The following is a 19,082-nucleotide window of genomic DNA, read 5'->3' on the forward strand; positions in this document are numbered from 1 at the left end:
AGCAGCAGCAGCAGCTCAGTGCGCATCCGCCTCATCCAGCCTCCTCTCTCTACGACATCCAGAGGGAGACTGGGATTGTTCCTGAAGTATCACGTCAACCGCTGACCGAGGCTGGTGCTGATGATAATATTGATCACATGAATTCTCAAATCTGTGGTGAGGAGGTGTGTCCGCTGCAGCAGCTGATCCGTCTCCAAGTCTATTTGTATCGAAACCTCCTGGATAATTAATTCGTTTAATAAAGATTTAAGATCCTTGGCTGAATATATAAGTGTGTGTGTGTGGGGGGGGGGGGGGGGGGGGGGGGTTATGTGAGATGGAAATATGAACACTTCCCATATCCAACGGTCTGGGAGATGTAAGAAGATCTTTAGAAAGCAAAACAAAGTTTAACTCAATTGAGAGTTTTCTACAAACACATAATTTTCAATCAATAGCAATAAAACCAAATATATATATATATAACGTATATTGTGAGGAGGATAATCTACCTCAAAATATAATAGTAGTAATTTTTGCCTTAATACCCAGCCTTAATACTTTGGAGATGTGGGTTTTTCCTTCTTAGTTTCAAATCAGAAATAATAGTCTTGAAATGCAGATGAGCTTGGAACTGCAAGGTCTTGTTAATGGGACCAGCCAATCACAGCTCTTCTGAAGGGGTTCCCCTCCTCTATTACCCCCCCATTCTTACACCCACTCTCAAAAAACACACGCTAATTAATAATACTATATATCATGCATGATAATACTTGATAGACTGAGACCCCACTTTATTTGATGAAGGAAAAAAAGAAATGGCAGGAAGGATCAGTGGGAAAACTCTCAGAGGAACAAATTACACTTTAAGATAATAACACGTTGCATGATGTCAAATAGATTCAATCTCATATTTTGCTTGACTTTGACCTTACTATTGATTTAGTTGTTTTCTGATTTGTTTTTTCTCGTTCCTCAGGATCTCATACATAAGGTGTTAATGTCAACATTATGTAAAAATACTGATAGAGCACGATTTCAATGCTAATGCAGAATAATTAAATGTAAAATATGTGAGTATATAGCACACACTTTTACAAAGCATCTTTGCAAAATATCAGTTTGACGTGTACTTTTTGGTCTATGTTCCGTCAACTAACCTATAGAGGAGGGGGAGTTTATGACCTTTACTGCAGACAGCCACAAGGGGGTCTAGATGATATGGTTTCACTTTTGGGAGCTGTCATGTCATCCATCTTATATATAGTTTGGTTTGTTTCAGTCTGCTAACATAGAGGTTGGAGTTTATGACCTTTACTGCAGACAGCCACAAGGGGGTCTAGATGATATGGTTTCACTTTTGGGGAGCTGTCATGTCATCCATCTTATATATAGTTTGGTTTGTGTCCAATCTGCTAACATAGAGGTTGGAGTTTCTGACCTACGCTGCAGACAGCCAACAGGGGGCGATCCAGATGGTTTGGCTTCACGTCTGGCGAGCTGTCTGTCGAAGTTGAAGGAAGGATTCCGCGGACTGTCTGCCACTTTAAGATATGTTGTCACATTTCCATCGGCACCAGACTCAGGTTACGTTTTTACAACTCTCAGTGAGTGTCAGTAGGTGGCGCTGATGGGAAACAAAATCAGAGTATCTGTCATAAAGTGTTCATATTGCATGTTATTGACTGAGGGAAAACCCAAATATGTTTTGAGCGTTTAGTGGCGTAACCTAAGTTCTGACGGGATACGATGGAGGACATTTGTATAACCTTCCTGCCACCATCTGCTGTAGTGAAGAGAGAAGTTCCTGCAAGGCTGTAAACAAAGTGACCTCAACTGAGGAGAGTTGGAAAATGAGTCGGCTAGAGGCAGGAAACTCTCATTAAAACTACTTTTTAAATCTTCACTCGAGCGACAGGCTTTATTAGGAGGCATTCATTAATTTTTGCAAGCATCCGTTCATTCACTGCTCCTCCAGCTAAATTACTTTTTCCCTGAATGAAAATGCATTTTTTCCCCCAAGTATCTCTGACCAAAATCTTTCATATATCCGGACACTGCAGCTTCTAGGTGCCTTTATCACAACCCTGTGAACTGAATCCAATTAGACCAACTGTGGGATTTTAATATTCAGTGACTTGCTCCAAAATACGACAAAGACTAGACCTAATGACAGAGTGGAGGAATAAATTGTAAATTCTACTAAACCCAGGTCTGTGTCAAGTTGCTCTTTAATGTCACTTCCCAACAGTTTCAGATTGATTTAAAGGCTGGGTTGGTAAGTTGTTTTCTGAAACAGAGATAACCAGCAATAAATAAAGTTGTCTGAAAAAAAGAAAGAAGCCAATGTCTGTGGCTCTGGAAAGTAAAAAAGTACACCTATCTTTTCATTTGGACTGAATGAAGTGATTGGCTGTCGAACGTCTGCACGCTCGGAGCCGCTGAAGCCAGATGTTAGCAAGCGAGTCACGGTCGGCCTCTAGCAGTTGTCAGGCAGTGGGCGTCCATGCGTCTTGGGGGTGTAGCTTTGACGAGAGGGCTGATTGGAAGGGGGCGGGATGAATCGGTTGCCTGCTCTTTTCCAGGATTACCAACACAAGCTTTAAGGTGAAGGGGAAGGTTGTTCTCTAAAATCGAGAAATCCAGCCTTAAACACAACAAATCTAAAGCGTGGACACTTTGTGATGTCATTGGTTGATCTGTCTGTTTGTGTGTCAGTGATGAAGGAGACACTCGCTCTGTGTGAGAGTAGTAAACACATCCAGGCGTATAAATAAATTACAGCTCAGAATCTGGCAGCGTGCCTGTGCTACATTAAAACCACCGCGAGGATCCTGCGCCTCCGTCTCCAGCTGACATCAAAACACCTCCCTCCTGTTTCTCTGCTGCTTCAGTGCTGCAGACAAAAAACACATGGAGTCCACTCTACAGCAGATAGCTTTACAAAATGTCAAATAAAGATTTATTTCATCCTGACCCATGAATTTATCATCCTTTGCAGTGTCGGGGGTTGAGTGGAGGAGGCTTCAGACAGCTCCGCTGCGCCTGTTATCTTATGGACTTCTTACTGCGGAGATGTTTTATTCCGGATGAAGACAGAGGAGCCACCTTCTAAATCATGGTTAACTCAGCTGACTCATTCAATAAGATTCGGCAGCCCTTAAACTCAAATATATAAATAGTCCCTGCTTGTGCTTCGATTTGTTCAAACACTAGTTCCTTGCACTCAGATATTTTGCTGTTTGGACAGATTTCTTTTGCTTCCAGCCTCGCTCTTCTCCTCGCTGTCACGTTACCTCTCTGAGAGCGTGAAACGTTACCTCTCTGACGTCTCCCCTGCTCTCACATTTTCCAAAAAACATCTAATTTGAAGCATCAAGTGTTTTCTGGCTACCATGATTTATTTTTCCAGCTATTGAAGTTACTCTGAAAATCACAGTTCAGAGAAGAACAGCGAAGCTGAAGTTGTTTTTTTCGTCTTTTTTAATGATTCTCACACAGTTTGCATCTTGCACGATGAACTGATAACCCCCCCCCCCCGCTCAGTGTGCAACGTCAGAATAATTTTCTTCTCACAGCATCTGGCAAGAAGTCCTCACGGCTGACAGCGTTCTTGGTTTACAGTCTGTGAATATTTTGCTCCTAAAAACCGAAACAGTCAAAGCATGTGTGTTTGGATGCCCTGTTTAATCATGCAGTTCTTGTAAACAAAAACAGAGAATTGTCAGACGATGCTCTATCACATCGTGCAGTAGTAAAAAAGGCTAAAAGCTAAATATTGATTGCAGACATTGACTCAACTCATATTCGTGTCTGCATCACTCTCGGTGAAAAGACAACTTCATAGTTTGCTCTCATCTCGTTGTTCTGTCGTTCATTTGCAAACCTACTCTGCAGGATTAATTTCCAACAGCCAGATATTTAAAGCTGCTCGTCTGGGGTTTGCTTCTGTTGGTTCTCCCTTGGTTCGCGCCTTTGTTCTTCTCGAACTGCCGTGGTCGTGGGGAGAAGATATGCTGTGCTGGAGCCACAGGGAATATAGCGAGGGCTTTGATCAACAGGAAAGTGCTCGGTGGTCGCTGGGAGCAAAACTGTCAAGGTTCTTGTCAGCGAGGAGTAAAAACTCTTTGTATCACCAGCATGACTGATAGTATGTGCAAAATGCAATGAGAAAGATCTGAAGATGAATATGTTCTTGTTGAATTTTCACATGTGTACACATTTTTAGTAGATGCGTTTTCAAGACATTCAGGACAATGTCAGGAGCTCAGTGCATGACTGAGGGTTAGATATGGAAATAAAGGAATCACTAAATCGACTAAAACATGAAGCGTTTACAGAACATTTGCATGCAAGTCCTAAGTGGAATACTGTTGCAGTAATAGTGGGTGGAAGGCAACAGTAATACAGGCATTCCATTAGCATAACCATTAGCAGGCTATGTTAGCAGCTCAGCATTAGTGTATTAGCATTCGTCTCAGGATGAAAACATTCAAGCTCCGTTTCCCCCTGGTTCAGTTGTTTGTCTGTGGGATTAATCAAAAACTACCAAGCAGATTTCCACTACACTTGGTGGAGGGATGGGATACGGGCCAAGAAACAACCCATTAAAGTTTGGCACAGATCTGGACAAAGATATTTGACAGATTTCCCAACGGAAGAATTCACAGAACTTGATGAAAAAAAAAGAAGCATATTTATGGGACCGATATTTATGAGTGTGAGAAGAAAAGTTGCCGTGGATCCAAACAAACATCAGAATCTAGCAGATTTAAATGTGGTTTCATTAGGAGGTATATCCATCAGTTGTTATCTTTCAGTTAAACTGGTGAACTTCTATTTTCCTACACATCCAGCAGCAGCAGGGCAACGATATCATCAGTATCAAGGGTATGTTTTTAATTGCCGTTTATTCTTAGTGAACCAATTTCCAAATGTTCAGGAAGAATACAGTATCAACCAAGAAAGAAAGTAATTGCATTTTGGAGCAGATGTGGCTAAACGGTTGAATCCAGTCTTTTTCTTTTTCCCGTCTTCAACATGCCGAGGTGGATGTTCGCCTTGGCCAAGGTATTCACTCTCCGAGAGCCCCTCTAGTTTAGCTCAGCTCCTGAGGGGAATCACTGGCTCTTCACCCACTAAATGCTCCACAGTATTCACCAGATGCTAACTGCTGCTCAGTGCGTACGATGTAGGGACAGTGGGTGTTTAGAGCCTTGTGAAGCAGAACTGTGATGTTGTGGAGCAGAGCTGAAACAATATATGTGAAGCCTTGGAGGAGCTTCACATTGAGATTGTCATCAAAACTCTGCAGGCAATGGGCTTTAAATTACATCGTTGATGACAGGTTTCAACACACAGCGGCAGTAAGCACTGAGGTTTCAACTAAGCTCTGCATGTCAAGTGGTAAAACTGTTTTGCAATGCTTTCTCTGTGTCATCAATATATGATGTTCAGCATACCGCCGTGCTTGTTGAAACACACAGTTCACACTGATTGTAAGGTGAGACTCCAGCCTCTTCTGAAGAGCCCGGACACACGTGATGCATTTAATGACCCTGACCACTGGGGGCAGCGCAGGCTGACTCACCACGGCCGGGGCCGTACGGTGAGATGAGGCTTGAACTGATTGAGATTCAGTGCGGTTGAAGTTACAGTGCATCTGACAGTTACCCCAGAATAAAAAATTAAATTAATTCACACACACACACACACTTATACACATGCAAATACTTTTAAGAGTAGGATATGGGCTTTTGATATTTTGACCACACTCTGCTTCACACTCATTCATGAATAATGTGTGTGTGTCCAGTATTTGTACGAGCAAATGAAGCTCTGTCTGTCAAGCTGCCCGTGCTCGGACGGTGCTCCTGATGGAGACAGAATACTGATCGGTTCTGCATTGTTGCAACAAGGAAGGTGTAGTTCAACGGAAAGGGTCTCTTGTCCTTGAATCTTCACAACCCGGCCTCACAAGTGATTTGTCATATTTACCAACTCATTCATTGTCTCCACTGAGGATGTTGTGTTTTCCTTGGCACTCTTTTGCTTTGCATGATTGTGCAAAACCCGTTGGACGAATGACCATGAAACTGTGGAAGGGTGCGGTTTGGATCAGGGAAGAACAAAAACATGTGGCATTAATGAGTGTGTGTAATTTTTACGCAGATCCAAATAAAAGTCTGAATCAATTGAAGCTACATTTCATTTTGTGTATATTAAATATTTATATGATTATTTTCACTCATTTAATTTAAGTAAAACTTCAATAGTGCCATTGTAGTTCCATCATTATTTCCATTTGTTCCTTGGTCCGTGCTCATTTTAAGTTGAACCTCTTTTTTTCTTAAATCTCTCACACTTCTCACACAGATCAACTTCTTTCACGCCGCACAATCTCCCTCAGAGATCCTCTGTCTCGCCTCTGTTATCTAAATTGACTCCCACCAGGGGGTGTTTGTAACTCGATCATTGCTGCAGGAGACTTGATTTTCTGTCATCGTGAACTCAAAAACCAGGCTGCGTAATACTGAGCTTCCCTGAGAGTCAGTCAGGATAAGATAGCACTGTCATCTAGCCTTTTTGATTTGGGATTTAAGTAAGTAAAGTAAGGAATTAGACATGAGTCAATGAAAGAGGTAGAACACCACATAAAGGATGACTCATTATTCAATAATAACTTCATAAGAAGCTAGAGGTTGTCATAGGTACAGATGTTGGAATTAAATATTAAATTCTTTGCAATTAAGTTTTTCTTTGTGTTTTCCTCTCATGTTCTTGTCCGAATCCTGTTCTTTCTAATAACAGTGCTTTGTTAAAATGTTTCCTTGGCGGATGGTTTCCTAGGGAACACTCTGGACATCAGCTGAAGTGTCATGTGGTTCAGTCCGACCTGCTGCACATCCATTTCCCAGTACCTCGCTCAAAGTTCAGAGGAAAACCACAGAAAACAGGTCCTGCTGTGGTCACACATGACTTCACCAGGGCAACAAGTATAAAATCAACTGCAACATTTTATATCTGAGCTGCATTTTGAGTGATTTTTGTACCGTGAGCTTATTGAATTTCAGCTCCTGGCAGTTGAGGAGTTATATGATAAATAGGGTTTGTTAAAACGGCCTCACATCACCTGAATGGATGAGCACGCTCCATCCATTAGGTTGTGTTTTTATATCGGTTTGTTTGATTGTTAGTCGGCAGGATGACGCAATAACAGAAATGATTGGAAGGCTTTGATGTGGATCAAGAATCAATACGTTCAACTTCGGATCCAGGAATTTATCATCACTTTCTAACACATTGTGAGATCTGGGGGCATTCTTCAACATTTTCTATGATTTTCTAGACTTCATGGATCTTTGTCAAAGAAAATCAGAACTGTTTAAAGGACTGTCCTGCTCGATGGACGTACCCACTCTACTGTGAGCTATTCAAGTTCCAGATTCAATTCACTTTGATCAACACAGCACCAAATCGTAATATGCAATATCTCAAGGCTCTTTACAGGTCAAGATGTTAAAAATGATAGAGAAACCCGACAGCTCCCACAATGAGCAAGCAGCTATTCATAATCAGTATAATATGGTGGTTTTAGTCGCTACCTCAGCCGAGGACGTTGTGTTTCCATCAGGGTTTGTACGATTGTTAGCAGGATTATTCAAACATTGTTAAACTTATTAACACGAAACTTGGTGCAAGGATGCAGCTGGAATTAGAAAAGAACCATTTCAGTGTCGGTGCGGATCAAGGATCTCACTTTCTTAATATTGTGAGGCTGTTTTTTTTTACATACTTTTTTATTTCTCAGAGATTGATTAAAGGATCTTGATGATAAATTAGTTTGAGGTGAATTATACTTATTTATATAAGTTTGTTGTCATCAGTGGAAGCTGATGTGTGTATAAAATTAGGTCTTAGGTTAATTCTATATTTTTTCCCTCTGGTGAGGGTCCACGAGTGGAGATCACCATCCAGGTCACAGCAGGAATCACATAAAATGGCTTTTGTCCTCAACTCGAACACAAACAGCTTGATTAGCCGGTGATGCACAAACTAAAAAGCTTCAGTTTGCACCTTCAAATCCTCTTCTTCGCTTGAAAAAAGACAAATGAACGAATAAATAAAGTCGAGCTGGAGGCAAGAAGGTGGCATGAGATTGTCCTGAAGATGCTGCATCTTGTTTTACATTTAACGAATGAAGACTCTTCTTCCTCCTGTGGTTGATGACAATTCTTGTTAGTAGACCATGTGTCCATTACTCACGACATTAAGGAGGGCAAAGGTCAATGCCACTGTGCCCTGGAATAAATTTAATCAACAGGCCTGCATGACCAGAATGCAAAGACTCTAATAATTATAACTACCCTGATTTTTCCCCACATGCCGCTTGGTAAAATGATTTATTCTCTTCATCACTTCTGTCATTTATGTTTTCAGCTGCTGTCTTGTGCTCTGTTGCTTTTTTTTATTCGTCAGCATGATTACAAAAAAAGGTTAGTGACCGATTTAGACCAAACGCTATGGAGAGATGTGTCCCTATTCAAAAATAAGTTTTAAAGATTTAAAGTTTGTAAGAAACTGAATCTCTTGTTTTCTTGTCGTCTCTCCGTTCCCTGGAGTTAATCCCCCGGGGCTCTGCCAAATGAAGACAGATTAGGATCTCATTAAAACAGGGGAGTTCTCCATTTGGAAGATGCTGGGCGACATGTGTGATGCCCAACTGCTGTGTGTTTGGGGAAAGCTGCCAGGGTGTGAAAACGGGGAGGAGAGCGTAAATGAGCACAAACAGCTCGAGCTCCTTTTGTTGACTCAATCTCTTGACTGACATTCCCTGATAACAGTCACAATATACAGAAGGTTTAGCAACATTATCACTCAGGTGCGACATTAATTAGATAAATGAAGGTTTTCTGTTATGTTTATCTTGTGGATAAGAAACTCAGCGTGGGCCAGGATCATGAGCAAATCCCCCAAAATGCTGCCACAACTAGAGCAGGGCACGTTTTCCACTCCGTGTCTCAAAGTGCAGCATTGATCTGTGCCCTTCACATGAATCAGTACAAAGCTGCTTCTAGATTCAAACTCGAAAAACTGGTTAAAAACAGGAGCCCAGCGAAATAGATATATAGATAGATGGATGCTTTATTAATCCTGTGGGAAATTCAGATCATCCAGTAGCTTATACACTTATACACCTCACCGACATACATACATAAATCACATATACATAGGGAGAACATATTAAAGATACAGGAATGGGTCTGACCCTATGGTACAGAGAGCAAGGATGCTATTGTGTCAGTGTCCAGTAGGAAAGTGTTCTTGTGCTGCTGGAGTGGAGAGTACAAAAAACAACAACAAAAACAAAATATATATATAAATAAATTAATAAATAAAAATATGTAAGTGGTAGACACTGTGCAGACAGAGGCTCAAAGTGCTCACAAACACACGGGAGGCAGCGTCAACACACAGTCCTCCAGGAGCAGAACAATATCAATGTGCATGGTTTAATAAGCAAAAATGAGAGGATAAGGTTTTACTCAGCCCATTACTCGAAAAACAATATCATTTTGTGGTCGCCTGTTGCCGTGGAGGGGGGAAATTTGAGTGTAACAGGCTGTGTAAGAGAAGAAGTGTGAATTATTTGGAGTTTATAGAGGGGATAAGCATATGAATAATAAACCAGGAGAGAAAGAACACAACGCGATGGAGAGGAGAGTGGTTGCATGAGGGAAACTTGTGAAAAGGGTTCTGGACAAGTTCAGGCCTCTGTTCGATCTGCAGCGGGAGAAATAAAATCATCACGGAATGTCGTCTTTTTATATTCATATTGTCTCAAAAACACATCGGCAGCTCATCTATGTCCCTTTATCCGCGTCTCCTCCTTTCATTACCTGTTCATGATGAATACACCAACGCCGGAGGATGACTTTCTCCTGGATCGCCTCCGTGGTGGGTGACCTTAATATTTTGTGTGTGAAGGATGAGGTGGGGAAATGTTTCGTCTCTGGACCTTGCAGAGAATTTCAATATGGCTTCATTCAGACGTGACAGAGACATCACACGCTGTCCCTGCTTTCTTTTGTCTTTGTCTTTTTATTCACTCGTTTTGATCTACTTTGCTCTGTTATCGCTGAACAAAAAAGTGATGAAATAACATAGAACACTTTTGTAATTTCTACAAAATAGTTATTGTAGAGTCTTTGCATTCATGTGGCTGCTCTGTGGACGTCATGGCCCGGTCACGTGGCATTATGTGTTTGAATAGCAAGATGATAGCGTGATGAGTCTGTACAGGTTTACAAATGAAGCTCACAGCAGTGCATGGGGAGTCCAGTTAGGAAGAGGGAAGGAGGGAAAGAAGGACAGAGAGAAAGGGAGGATGGATGGATGGAGGGCAGGCCAGAGGGAAGGATAGTAGTCAGTGAGTCAGTGGAACTTTTTGGTATCTTTCCAATAAAAGGAAGGAGGGAAGGAAGGACAAAGAGTAGGAAAGAAGGAAGGTGGGAAGTAAGTAAGTAAGGAAGGATGGATGGAAGGAAACAAGGACGGAAGGACAAATGGAAGGACGGATGGAGAGAAGGAGAGATAAAGGGATGGAAGGAAGGAAGGGAGAAATGAGGAAAGAAAAGCCTGTGGGCCTTATCAGCGTCAAGCTCTGACTGTTCTTTAGAGAGAGGTGATGGGTTGTGGATGGACACACACACACAGACACACATTCACACACACACACACACACACACACACACACACACACACACACACACACACACACAGACTCCCATTAGTTTTGAGTGACAGCTGGAGAATCTGCTCTCTAACACAAAAGTTGCATCACATTTTTGCACATATCGCTGCATGTGGCCTCGCGCTGCCCCCTACTGGTGCACTGGGAGGAAGCATCACTTCGTTTGAATGAATGAATGAATGAATTAAACGATGATGGATCTCAACACGTAGAATCCCCACAATGCAACAGGTAATACGTTTCTCCTGTGTGCTGCATTCGAGCTTTGCATCTGCTGAGGTGCAACTATAACCCCCCCACCACACACCCCCACCCCTCTGCTATTGTATGAATGGGGTGCTGGCGCGTGTCAACCCCCCCTCGCAGCGCACGAGCCTTCTTCCATCAGCCTCCCAGCGGGCGGCGACAGTCGGGCACGTGTTTCTTCACACCTCTCGGCCCAAATGGCTGCGCACACTGATTGCGAAAGGTGGAGAGGTTGAAGAGTTCAATTAGGTGTTTAATTAACCTTTTAATTTAATAAACCCAACTTAACTATTACTCAATCCATTAGGCCACAGTCAAACCTAATTAACATCGTGTCACCTTCCCAGTTCAGACCACAATGTAACCTTAACAAGAGCACAGTGGACCGAGCGTGTGCGTAAAGGCCTTTTTACCCCCAAACTCAGGAAACAGTTTGTATGAGTTAATCATAGAAAAATGTCTTAGCCTCTGAGGAGAATATGTTTAAATTCCACATTCAGACTTGAGGCAGAAAGTGGCCAAATGCTCGGAGTTTGCCAACGTGTGATTTCGCACCTCGCCATCGTGGCGCATGGAAACACTTGGGGCCGCGTCAAAGTGCAATTTGGCACCGACTGCGCGGGGCCCTGATAAATAGGAGGGCTCCTGGCACTGCATCCTCAAATCCTCTCAGGACTTTACGAAGAACAGACAACCGCAAGAAACCAAACCAACAAAACCATGGAGACTAACGGTGGATTACCTTCTGCTTTTAACGGAGACAATGTCCCCACCCAGCAGTCCGACATGTGGAGACCGTGGACTGGAGAGGACAAGCCTGACGCACACAAGGTGGGTTTAGTTCACCTTAAAGTCTTTGAGGCTTTAGAATTCAAACCTGTTGATTTCAATTTTATTGGACAAAAAGTCTAACAAGATGTTTTTTTTTACTTTCAGATTTATTCCGAACATGGAGACCTCTCTGATCCAAAATCCTCAAAACCTCCTCAATTCGTCCACCCAGTCAAGTAAGTTCCGTTCATTACTTCGTTTTGCTTACATTACCGTTATTTTGAATGTGCTATATCCCCTGGTGAGCATCGTTTATTGATTATTTATCCCTTTTTTTTGTAGGTTGTATTGGCCCAAGTCGAGATGCTTCGATTACCTGTTCCAGGACGCAGAAATGCTCCTGCGCAACTATCCGGTCCAAGCGACCATCTGCGTCTACGAGGACTCGAGCAGCGATGAAGAAAGCGACGATGAAGAGGAGGAGATGGACAAGGAGCTGAACTAACTGTCCTCCTGCAAAGACTCTGTGAACTGTTCCCTAATGCGACAGAGCTGAACTAACTGTCCCCCTGCAAAGACTCTGTGAACTGTTCCCTAATGTGACAATATATTATTTTATTATTAATATTATTATTATTATTCTCTTGTCTCTTAATTTATTCCTGTACATATATGTAAATACATGGTTCTCATTTTGATACCAAGCATGAATGCTTTAAATTATTCATTTTCTACCTCATTGGGATTTTGTTGAGAATCGCAATAAAATACATAAGAAATCACAATGTTGTCTGGGAACTATTTTTCTATCGTGTCAGACTTTAGCTGAACTTTGAATAATATTATCTCCAAAGCAGTTTCTCCCCCCTAATTATTAATATTAATTTAAGACAGATGTATTAAGGTGTACTTCTATGGAGTTTCCTGGGTTGGTTTATTTAATACAAGTTCTTAAACTCGTATAAACACACCCGCGTGTCTGAAGGCTGAGCAGCTCTGTTCCCATGGATAAGTGCAAAGTGGTAAAGTCGCCATTTCCTGCGCAGTGTCGCCTGAAGTGTGGAAACTGTTCGACACGTGGAAGGTGCTAATAAGCGCGTCAGCAGAGCGCGTCCAGATCCCCACTGAGCTGGAGACAGAGGTGGGAGTTCTGCCTGTGTTTGTGTGTGTGTGTGTGTGTGTATGTTTGGAGCTTCAGTCAAATCAACATTTCAGACTAAGCATCAATTATAGTTTTGTAAAATTATTGATTTGTTCTCTCTGTCACTCAGAGCAGATCATGTATGAATCAGTGAATGTTCAATAAATTAACGTTCAGATTTAAGTCACTTTAATATTGTCCACAAATTCATTCTAAACTTTGTCAAAACAAGACAACATGTGATCATCAGGGCTGAATGAAACCACAAATACATCCTGAGGCAAACATAAGGTTGTGGGCTTCTAATAACCACCATCAAACCCACAAGTGCTGCCAATAAGAAAGCACCACCACATGATCATATATTACATCCAGAGATCCAGTGAATCTCAGTAAAACATTGAAGTGCTGCAAAACAAAAGCCACTTATGAGGTAATGAATGACAGAAAGAAAGAATAAAAGTTGTTGTGGACCTGAACAGCAAATCAGCTGATATTGTGCAGTTTTTTTTAAAGGCATCTGCAGCCTTTTAAATCCAAAATAATATGTGAGTAGTTTGTGATGAAGATATGAACTTATAGGAACACAGAAGTAAATACTTTTATCATTTGTTATTTAATTATCTTATTATTTTCTTTACTCTCATTAAGTGGCTGCAGATCTGAAATAAGTTCTGTAGGTCGATGTACAGATTTGGATTTTTAAAACCAGAAACAATTGTCTGGGTCTCTTTGTTTATTCCATCTGAGCAGAATATTTGTGTAATATCGCATCAATAGAAACAAACAAGAACATGATAATTTAGCTCAGTGCCCATGCAGCACAATCTTCCAACCCTCCCTGATATAAATCTGCAGAGAATTTTCTTTATTGTTTAAATATCAGTTTCTGACTCAATCTCTTCAACTGGCCCTGGTGCAAACCCTGTGAGCTGTTTACTGTGGGAACCCTGGGGATCACCTCTGGGTGTTCAGCCGGGTGCAAAGTCTCCACACCTCCTGTGATGGGAGACACGGCGGCCTCGGGCTGCAGCAGGGCGCCATGCACTGAACTGGTGACCTCAACTGGACTGATGGCTAACTCCGATGGATTCTATGATTTGACATGTGCACTCGCATGTTATCTTTCACAGGGGAACAAAGCTTATTGTAGATTCAGCTTCCATCCAGACTGTGAAGGTGTGTAGCAACAAACACAAGGATGTGCTGCGTCCTGGAGAAAGATGTTTCAAAGTGGTTTTAAATCACAATGTGAGCATCACAATAAAACATAATGACCACATCGAGAGGTCTGATATCAGGAGATGTGATGGAGAGATGGAGCTCTGATAACCTCTGGACCCCCGGCCTGGATCCTTCCCAGGGTTGGGTGTCAGAGCCGGTGGAGTGTCACTTACTGGGGTGTGAGACTTGCTCACCTCCGAGAGTTAAACAGAAAACCAGGGGCCCAGTCTGATGAACTTATAACCTCCAGTGCACAAAGCTGAGGTCAAGTGACGTTTAAACCCTGCAGCTTCTCACAGGGTTCATTCATATCAACTCACAATCTTTGCACGTTTCAAAGTGTTTCAAGTTACAGGTGAAACACGGTTTAAATGCTGCACTGAAAGCGATGAGGTGACACAAAACTGAGCAGTTTCCTTCTGTAAATGTGTATGTGTTAGTGTGTGTCTTTGTTTGTGTGTTTGTGTGTGTGTGTGTTTGTTTTACTGGGAAAACATGCAAATCCACGGAGGACTGAAACTGCCAAAATTAATAAAGAAACTACTAGATTGACAAATGAAGGCACATTTCACATGACAAATGAAGGCACATTTCAATTATGTCCAAATAAACATGCATTTATTTAGGTATTTCATTCCACTTCTCCATTTTTATTTATTTTATTTTTATCTGTATTTAAAATATTTAAAACATACTTATTACTTCATTTTGAGATTCCCTCATTTATTTATTCCTGTATCTATTTCTCTATTTTGGCAGTTTCGGTGATAACTGATAAATTAACATTATTTAAAAAGCAGTTTTGTGATTTTGCTCTCTTCACAGGCTCGGCCATCTTATCCCTGTTTGACTTTGTGACCCTTGGTGAATTGCACAACCTTTGTTTTGGACTTTTCAGGCGCATGCCGCCCGTTTTCCCAGGAGCTGGTGTGAACGTGGGTGTGAGGAATGCACACCTCGAGGTACGGACAGCGTTCAATCCCCGGGGTCGACCTCTGTGGTGACATGTGTCACCGCTGCCACACACCCTCTCTCCTACAGCGGCTCCCGGTGATCAGTGGAGCCAGTTTCTAAAACAAGTATAAAGATGTTGATATAAGTTCTTCACTCTCGTTGTTTTTTGATCTACGGATCATTGTACAATCTGCACACATGTTTAATTCCCTATGTAGGTGTTTTAAATCAACACAATTTGCTGATGCTCAAAATTGGATATTCATTATTATGCAATATTTCTGTTTCAGGGGAGATGTTCCTGTAATTTGTGTTCTTTTATTTTGGCTGAAAGTTCATCTAGAGCGAGTGTGACTGGTGGCAGGACCCTGGGAACTTTGCTGGAGCTGCTGCGGGTGCGATCGCAGACACCAGCCGAGGTGACGAAGTGTGACTCGGCCGAGCTGAGGCCTCGGCCCACAGCTCCGGATTCCCACCGTCACACCTCTGCAGAGAGAGAGAGAGCTGTCCTGTCGAGAGCATTACTGACACTGAACAGTTGATTTATGACTTGTTGTGCAACATTATTAATTCTCAGATGTAGTTCTATGGTCAGCCAGAGTGGGGGCGCTGTGTCTCTGCTAGCATACAAGTTTGTGTCTAAAAAAAAAATGGTCCCTGACAGGAAGTGCTGGTTTGAATGGAGAAAGGAGAATGTGGAACCTTCCACCTGTTTGTTTGGAGATGAATTTGTTTGTCAGTTAAAAGTTAAACTGCTGTGCACATGAGAAATATGAGTTTCAAAGGGATTTGAATTGATGAGTGAAGCTGCAAATGTAAGTAATCTTTAACTTTAATTCATTATTATTTAGTTATTAATTTTATTTGACTTACTGGCATTGTTGTGGAGTATCTTTTACAATTTGAATATTTTCCTTAAAGACACGTCAGGGCCTATCAAATAACCAGTGTAAAATAAATTGAATGAATTGTAATAATGTTTGTGTGGTGGGTGTGAAACAACCTGTCTGGTGGTGTTAGGTGTGAGTCACATGTATCTCACTGTGTATTTATACCAGTACCTATACTTTGTTCATGGTGGAACCAGCAGGATTTCAATTCTTATTCACAGTAAAATAAACAAGAGAATTCATGTCAGGGCCCAAATCCACATGTTGTCTGCAGAGTACACTGAGTGCATGTGACCAGCAGGTGGTGGAAGGGAGCCATCACCTGCTCAAGGTTCCTGTGGTGCAACTTCGCAAAGCCTCCACCAGGGGGCTGTGTTGCACTTGCCCAGTTTTAAGGGAAATTCAGGGTCTCTATTTACTTGGAGGTTTTCAGGAGATTCTGCATGTTACAGAAAATAATAGATAACATAAAATCTATTAATTATATACTATATATGTAAAAAGCATGCTTAAAGACTAACTCTACTAATAATAGCCGATTTGCTGTTAGAAAATGGTTTGAATGGGACCTTCATGGCAGTTTTACAGCAATCAGATTTTAATCAGTTTCAGATAAAATAAATCACTTACAAAATTAGTTAATTTCTCGTCAGAACTGAATTTTTTCAATTTAAAATACTGAACCAAAATTACACATTTTATTTTGAGTAGATCAAATATTTGGTTTTAGCTACAGGTTTCAGAACTAATTACCTTTTGAGCTTGTAAAGGATATAGTGTGATTTAAATATAAATTAAATAATTGTGAATATATAGATTGTATATAGGAAAAATGTAAAAAAGAATATAAACATATTGGGAATTTTATTGGTTCTCTCTTTAGAAGAGAACTTTAATTAAGATTAGTATTTATTAACACAAACTGGAAAAAGGATTTGAGCTTGTAATACTGCATATTTACAATACATTAAATTGTCTGTATATGTGGCTATAATTGGTGTTTTTTACATTTATTTATTTTACAAATTTTCACTTTTCTTATTTTATCTAATCATCGCCACTTTATCTGTTTGCACACTTCTAAACACTGGAGGCATCACAGCTCCAGCTCCTGTCATTCATGCATTTCTCTCCCCAACGTGATGCACGAGCAGCAAACAGGTGTGATGAGCGAGTAATGAAGCCGAGGACGAGAGGCACCGCTCCGTCGGAGGAGAGAAACCACCGAGTTGATGCTGCCCCTCTCAGCGACATGAAGCCGCCGCCTCAGACATGTAGCTGTTGTGCTTTTCTACTCCTCGTTATCTCGCCCTCCACTTAAATAGTTAGTTTGGTCTCCTCTCTCTGAGATGTGTGCAGTGGAGATAATTACAATTTCAGCAGCGTTTGCCAGGTGATTACCTCATAATCCCCTATTTCATTTGATAAGTCACGCATTGATTTAACTCAGAGTTGGACCTAATGGAGTATCTTTTCCACCGCCACAGTGATTTGTATGCTGGGGCGAAAGGACAACGGCGGATTGGAGGCAGAAAAACAGTCGCCCGCCGTTCCCACTCGCTCGAGTCACCGGGGAAAGATGAGCAACGGAGAGAGGCCGGTTTAATCACAGCAACCTGAATGCAAACAGTAAATCACCGCTGTGGCTGATACAGTAATGTGTGCTGGTGTTGTTTAGAGTTTCTCTTTATTTTCTCCCCCCTCTCTTGGGCGGGGGGGGAGGGGGATGGAGTGATGAGAGCGGTGCATGAGAGATAAGGTGAGTGAAGGGAAGACAGGCCCTGCTTGGTATTCACCTGTCTCTCTGGATCAATAAAGGTAATTTGGGCTGATTCCTCCCCGTAGGCCTCTTAGCAGACAGAAGGGGAGAGGGGTCAGCCACTGCTGAGCTGCGGGAGCTGGAATAACTTAGAAACACACTCTGCAAATTACTGCCCCTGTTTGAGAATCTCTCGTTCAGCTGGTCCTCCGCCGTGACGAGAGCTGCAGTGTGATGCATAGTCCTCACGCATATGTGACTGGAGCAATAAGACCTTGTTGTGCAGCCCTGCGGAGAGATTCCCTTTTGTGTGTGTAGCTGCTTTCAGACACGCAAGGAAGATATTTTTCTTGAATTTTACCGGAGAAGCTCTGCAGATTTGACAAACTTCTCTTGCCAGCGCCTTAGATAAAATGTCCGGAAAATGACAGAGTGACAAAAAAGGTTTATAAAGAGGTGACGTTCACGTAGGAGACCCCAACGAAGATGTGAGCTAGATTCTAGAGCTTTTGGCATTAAAGGTTCAGTGTGTAGAATTTAGTGACATCTAGTGGTCCAGTTGCGTGTTGCAGCTTAATACCCTCCCCTCACCCTCCCCTTTGGGTGTGTAGTTTGTCCAGTCTGGGCTACTGTTAAAAAAAACATGGCAGCCTCCGTAGAGAGAATCAACTCCTGATGTTAATATGAAGTATTAAAATATGTACATATAAATATCTTAAGAAATGCGTTTTGTTGATGTTGAAGGATTAATTTACAACTTTATGGCCAAAGGGAAAGTTTCCCAGGAGAAGCTATGAATGAATCTTTATCACAACCAGAACAAAAAGAGGGACACCTAAAGTTTTTGGTCACGACTATCGGTTTTCGGGTTCGGGGCCGTGTCAGAGCTGTGGTGGTTACCGAACAGTTCAAAGAGGGGATGTGATACCCATGGAGAAGACTGGTTTTGGAGGTGGGAGCTGGGTGTTCGCGTTCACAGGTCAGGCCTCATAAATCAACATGGAAACAGGGGTGTTGGGTTGAATGAAAGACAAAAAAATTGCATTATGTACACAAACGTTCAACGACCTATACGGAAGAATAACAAACAAAATTCAAGATTTTGCTCGTGTACTTTCATCTCATTTGTTCCGTACAGTATCTGGCATTTTATTCCATTTTTTTTTTCCCCCTTCACATTCCTGATCAACCTCGGCCTTTCGGTCTCTGGAGGCGGCCGCGGGTCTCATCGCTCGGTTATAGGCATGGAGGATGCCGTCCGTCATTGTGGGGGTCACCAGTCTGGTAGGAATGCTCCATGTCAGGGGGTGTCAGCAGTGGAAGGGGCGTCCCAAGGGACATGGAGCCCACGAAGGGGGAACCCCA

At 42.0% G+C, this 19,082-nt stretch overlaps 1 protein-coding gene and 1 long non-coding RNA gene across 2 annotated transcripts; both read left to right on the forward strand.

Annotated features, from left to right (window-relative positions):
* The first annotated feature begins 11,698 nt into the window (after positions 1-11,698).
* On the forward strand, positions 11,699-12,292 carry LOC133973938 (protein ripply2-like). Its single transcript, XM_062412008.1, has 3 exons — positions 11,699-11,809; positions 11,915-11,985; positions 12,092-12,292. Exons 1-3 carry the CDS (start codon positions 11,699-11,701, stop codon positions 12,252-12,254), a joined length of 345 nt encoding a protein of 114 aa, XP_062267992.1. The 3' UTR covers positions 12,255-12,292.
* Positions 12,293-15,789: 3,497 nt separating this feature from the next.
* Positions 15,790-18,354, forward strand: LOC133973870 (uncharacterized). Its single transcript, XR_009924615.1, has 3 exons — positions 15,790-15,883; positions 17,113-17,351; positions 17,446-18,354. It is a non-coding gene; the product is annotated as an uncharacterized LOC133973870 (long non-coding RNA).
* Positions 18,355-19,082: the final 728 nt, after the last annotated feature.

The sequence above is a fragment of the Platichthys flesus genome, chromosome 18 (genome assembly GCF_949316205.1).
Source record: "Platichthys flesus chromosome 18, fPlaFle2.1, whole genome shotgun sequence".
Lineage (NCBI taxonomy): Eukaryota > Metazoa > Chordata > Actinopteri > Pleuronectiformes > Pleuronectidae > Platichthys > Platichthys flesus.

What these genes read in the sequence shown, in the direction of transcription:
- LOC133973938 (XM_062412008.1), top strand. Translation starts at nt 11,699, where the DNA reads ATGGAGACTAACGGTGGATTACCTTCTGCTTTTAACGGAGACAATGTC. An exon ending in ACAAGCCTGACGCACACAAG is followed by an intron (nt 11,810 to 11,914) that starts GTGGGTTTAGTT and finishes TTTTACTTTCAG; the next exon opens with ATTTATTCCGAACATGGAGA. An exon ending in CAATTCGTCCACCCAGTCAA is followed by an intron (nt 11,986 to 12,091) that starts GTAAGTTCCGTT and finishes TTTTTTTTGTAG; the next exon opens with GTTGTATTGGCCCAAGTCGA.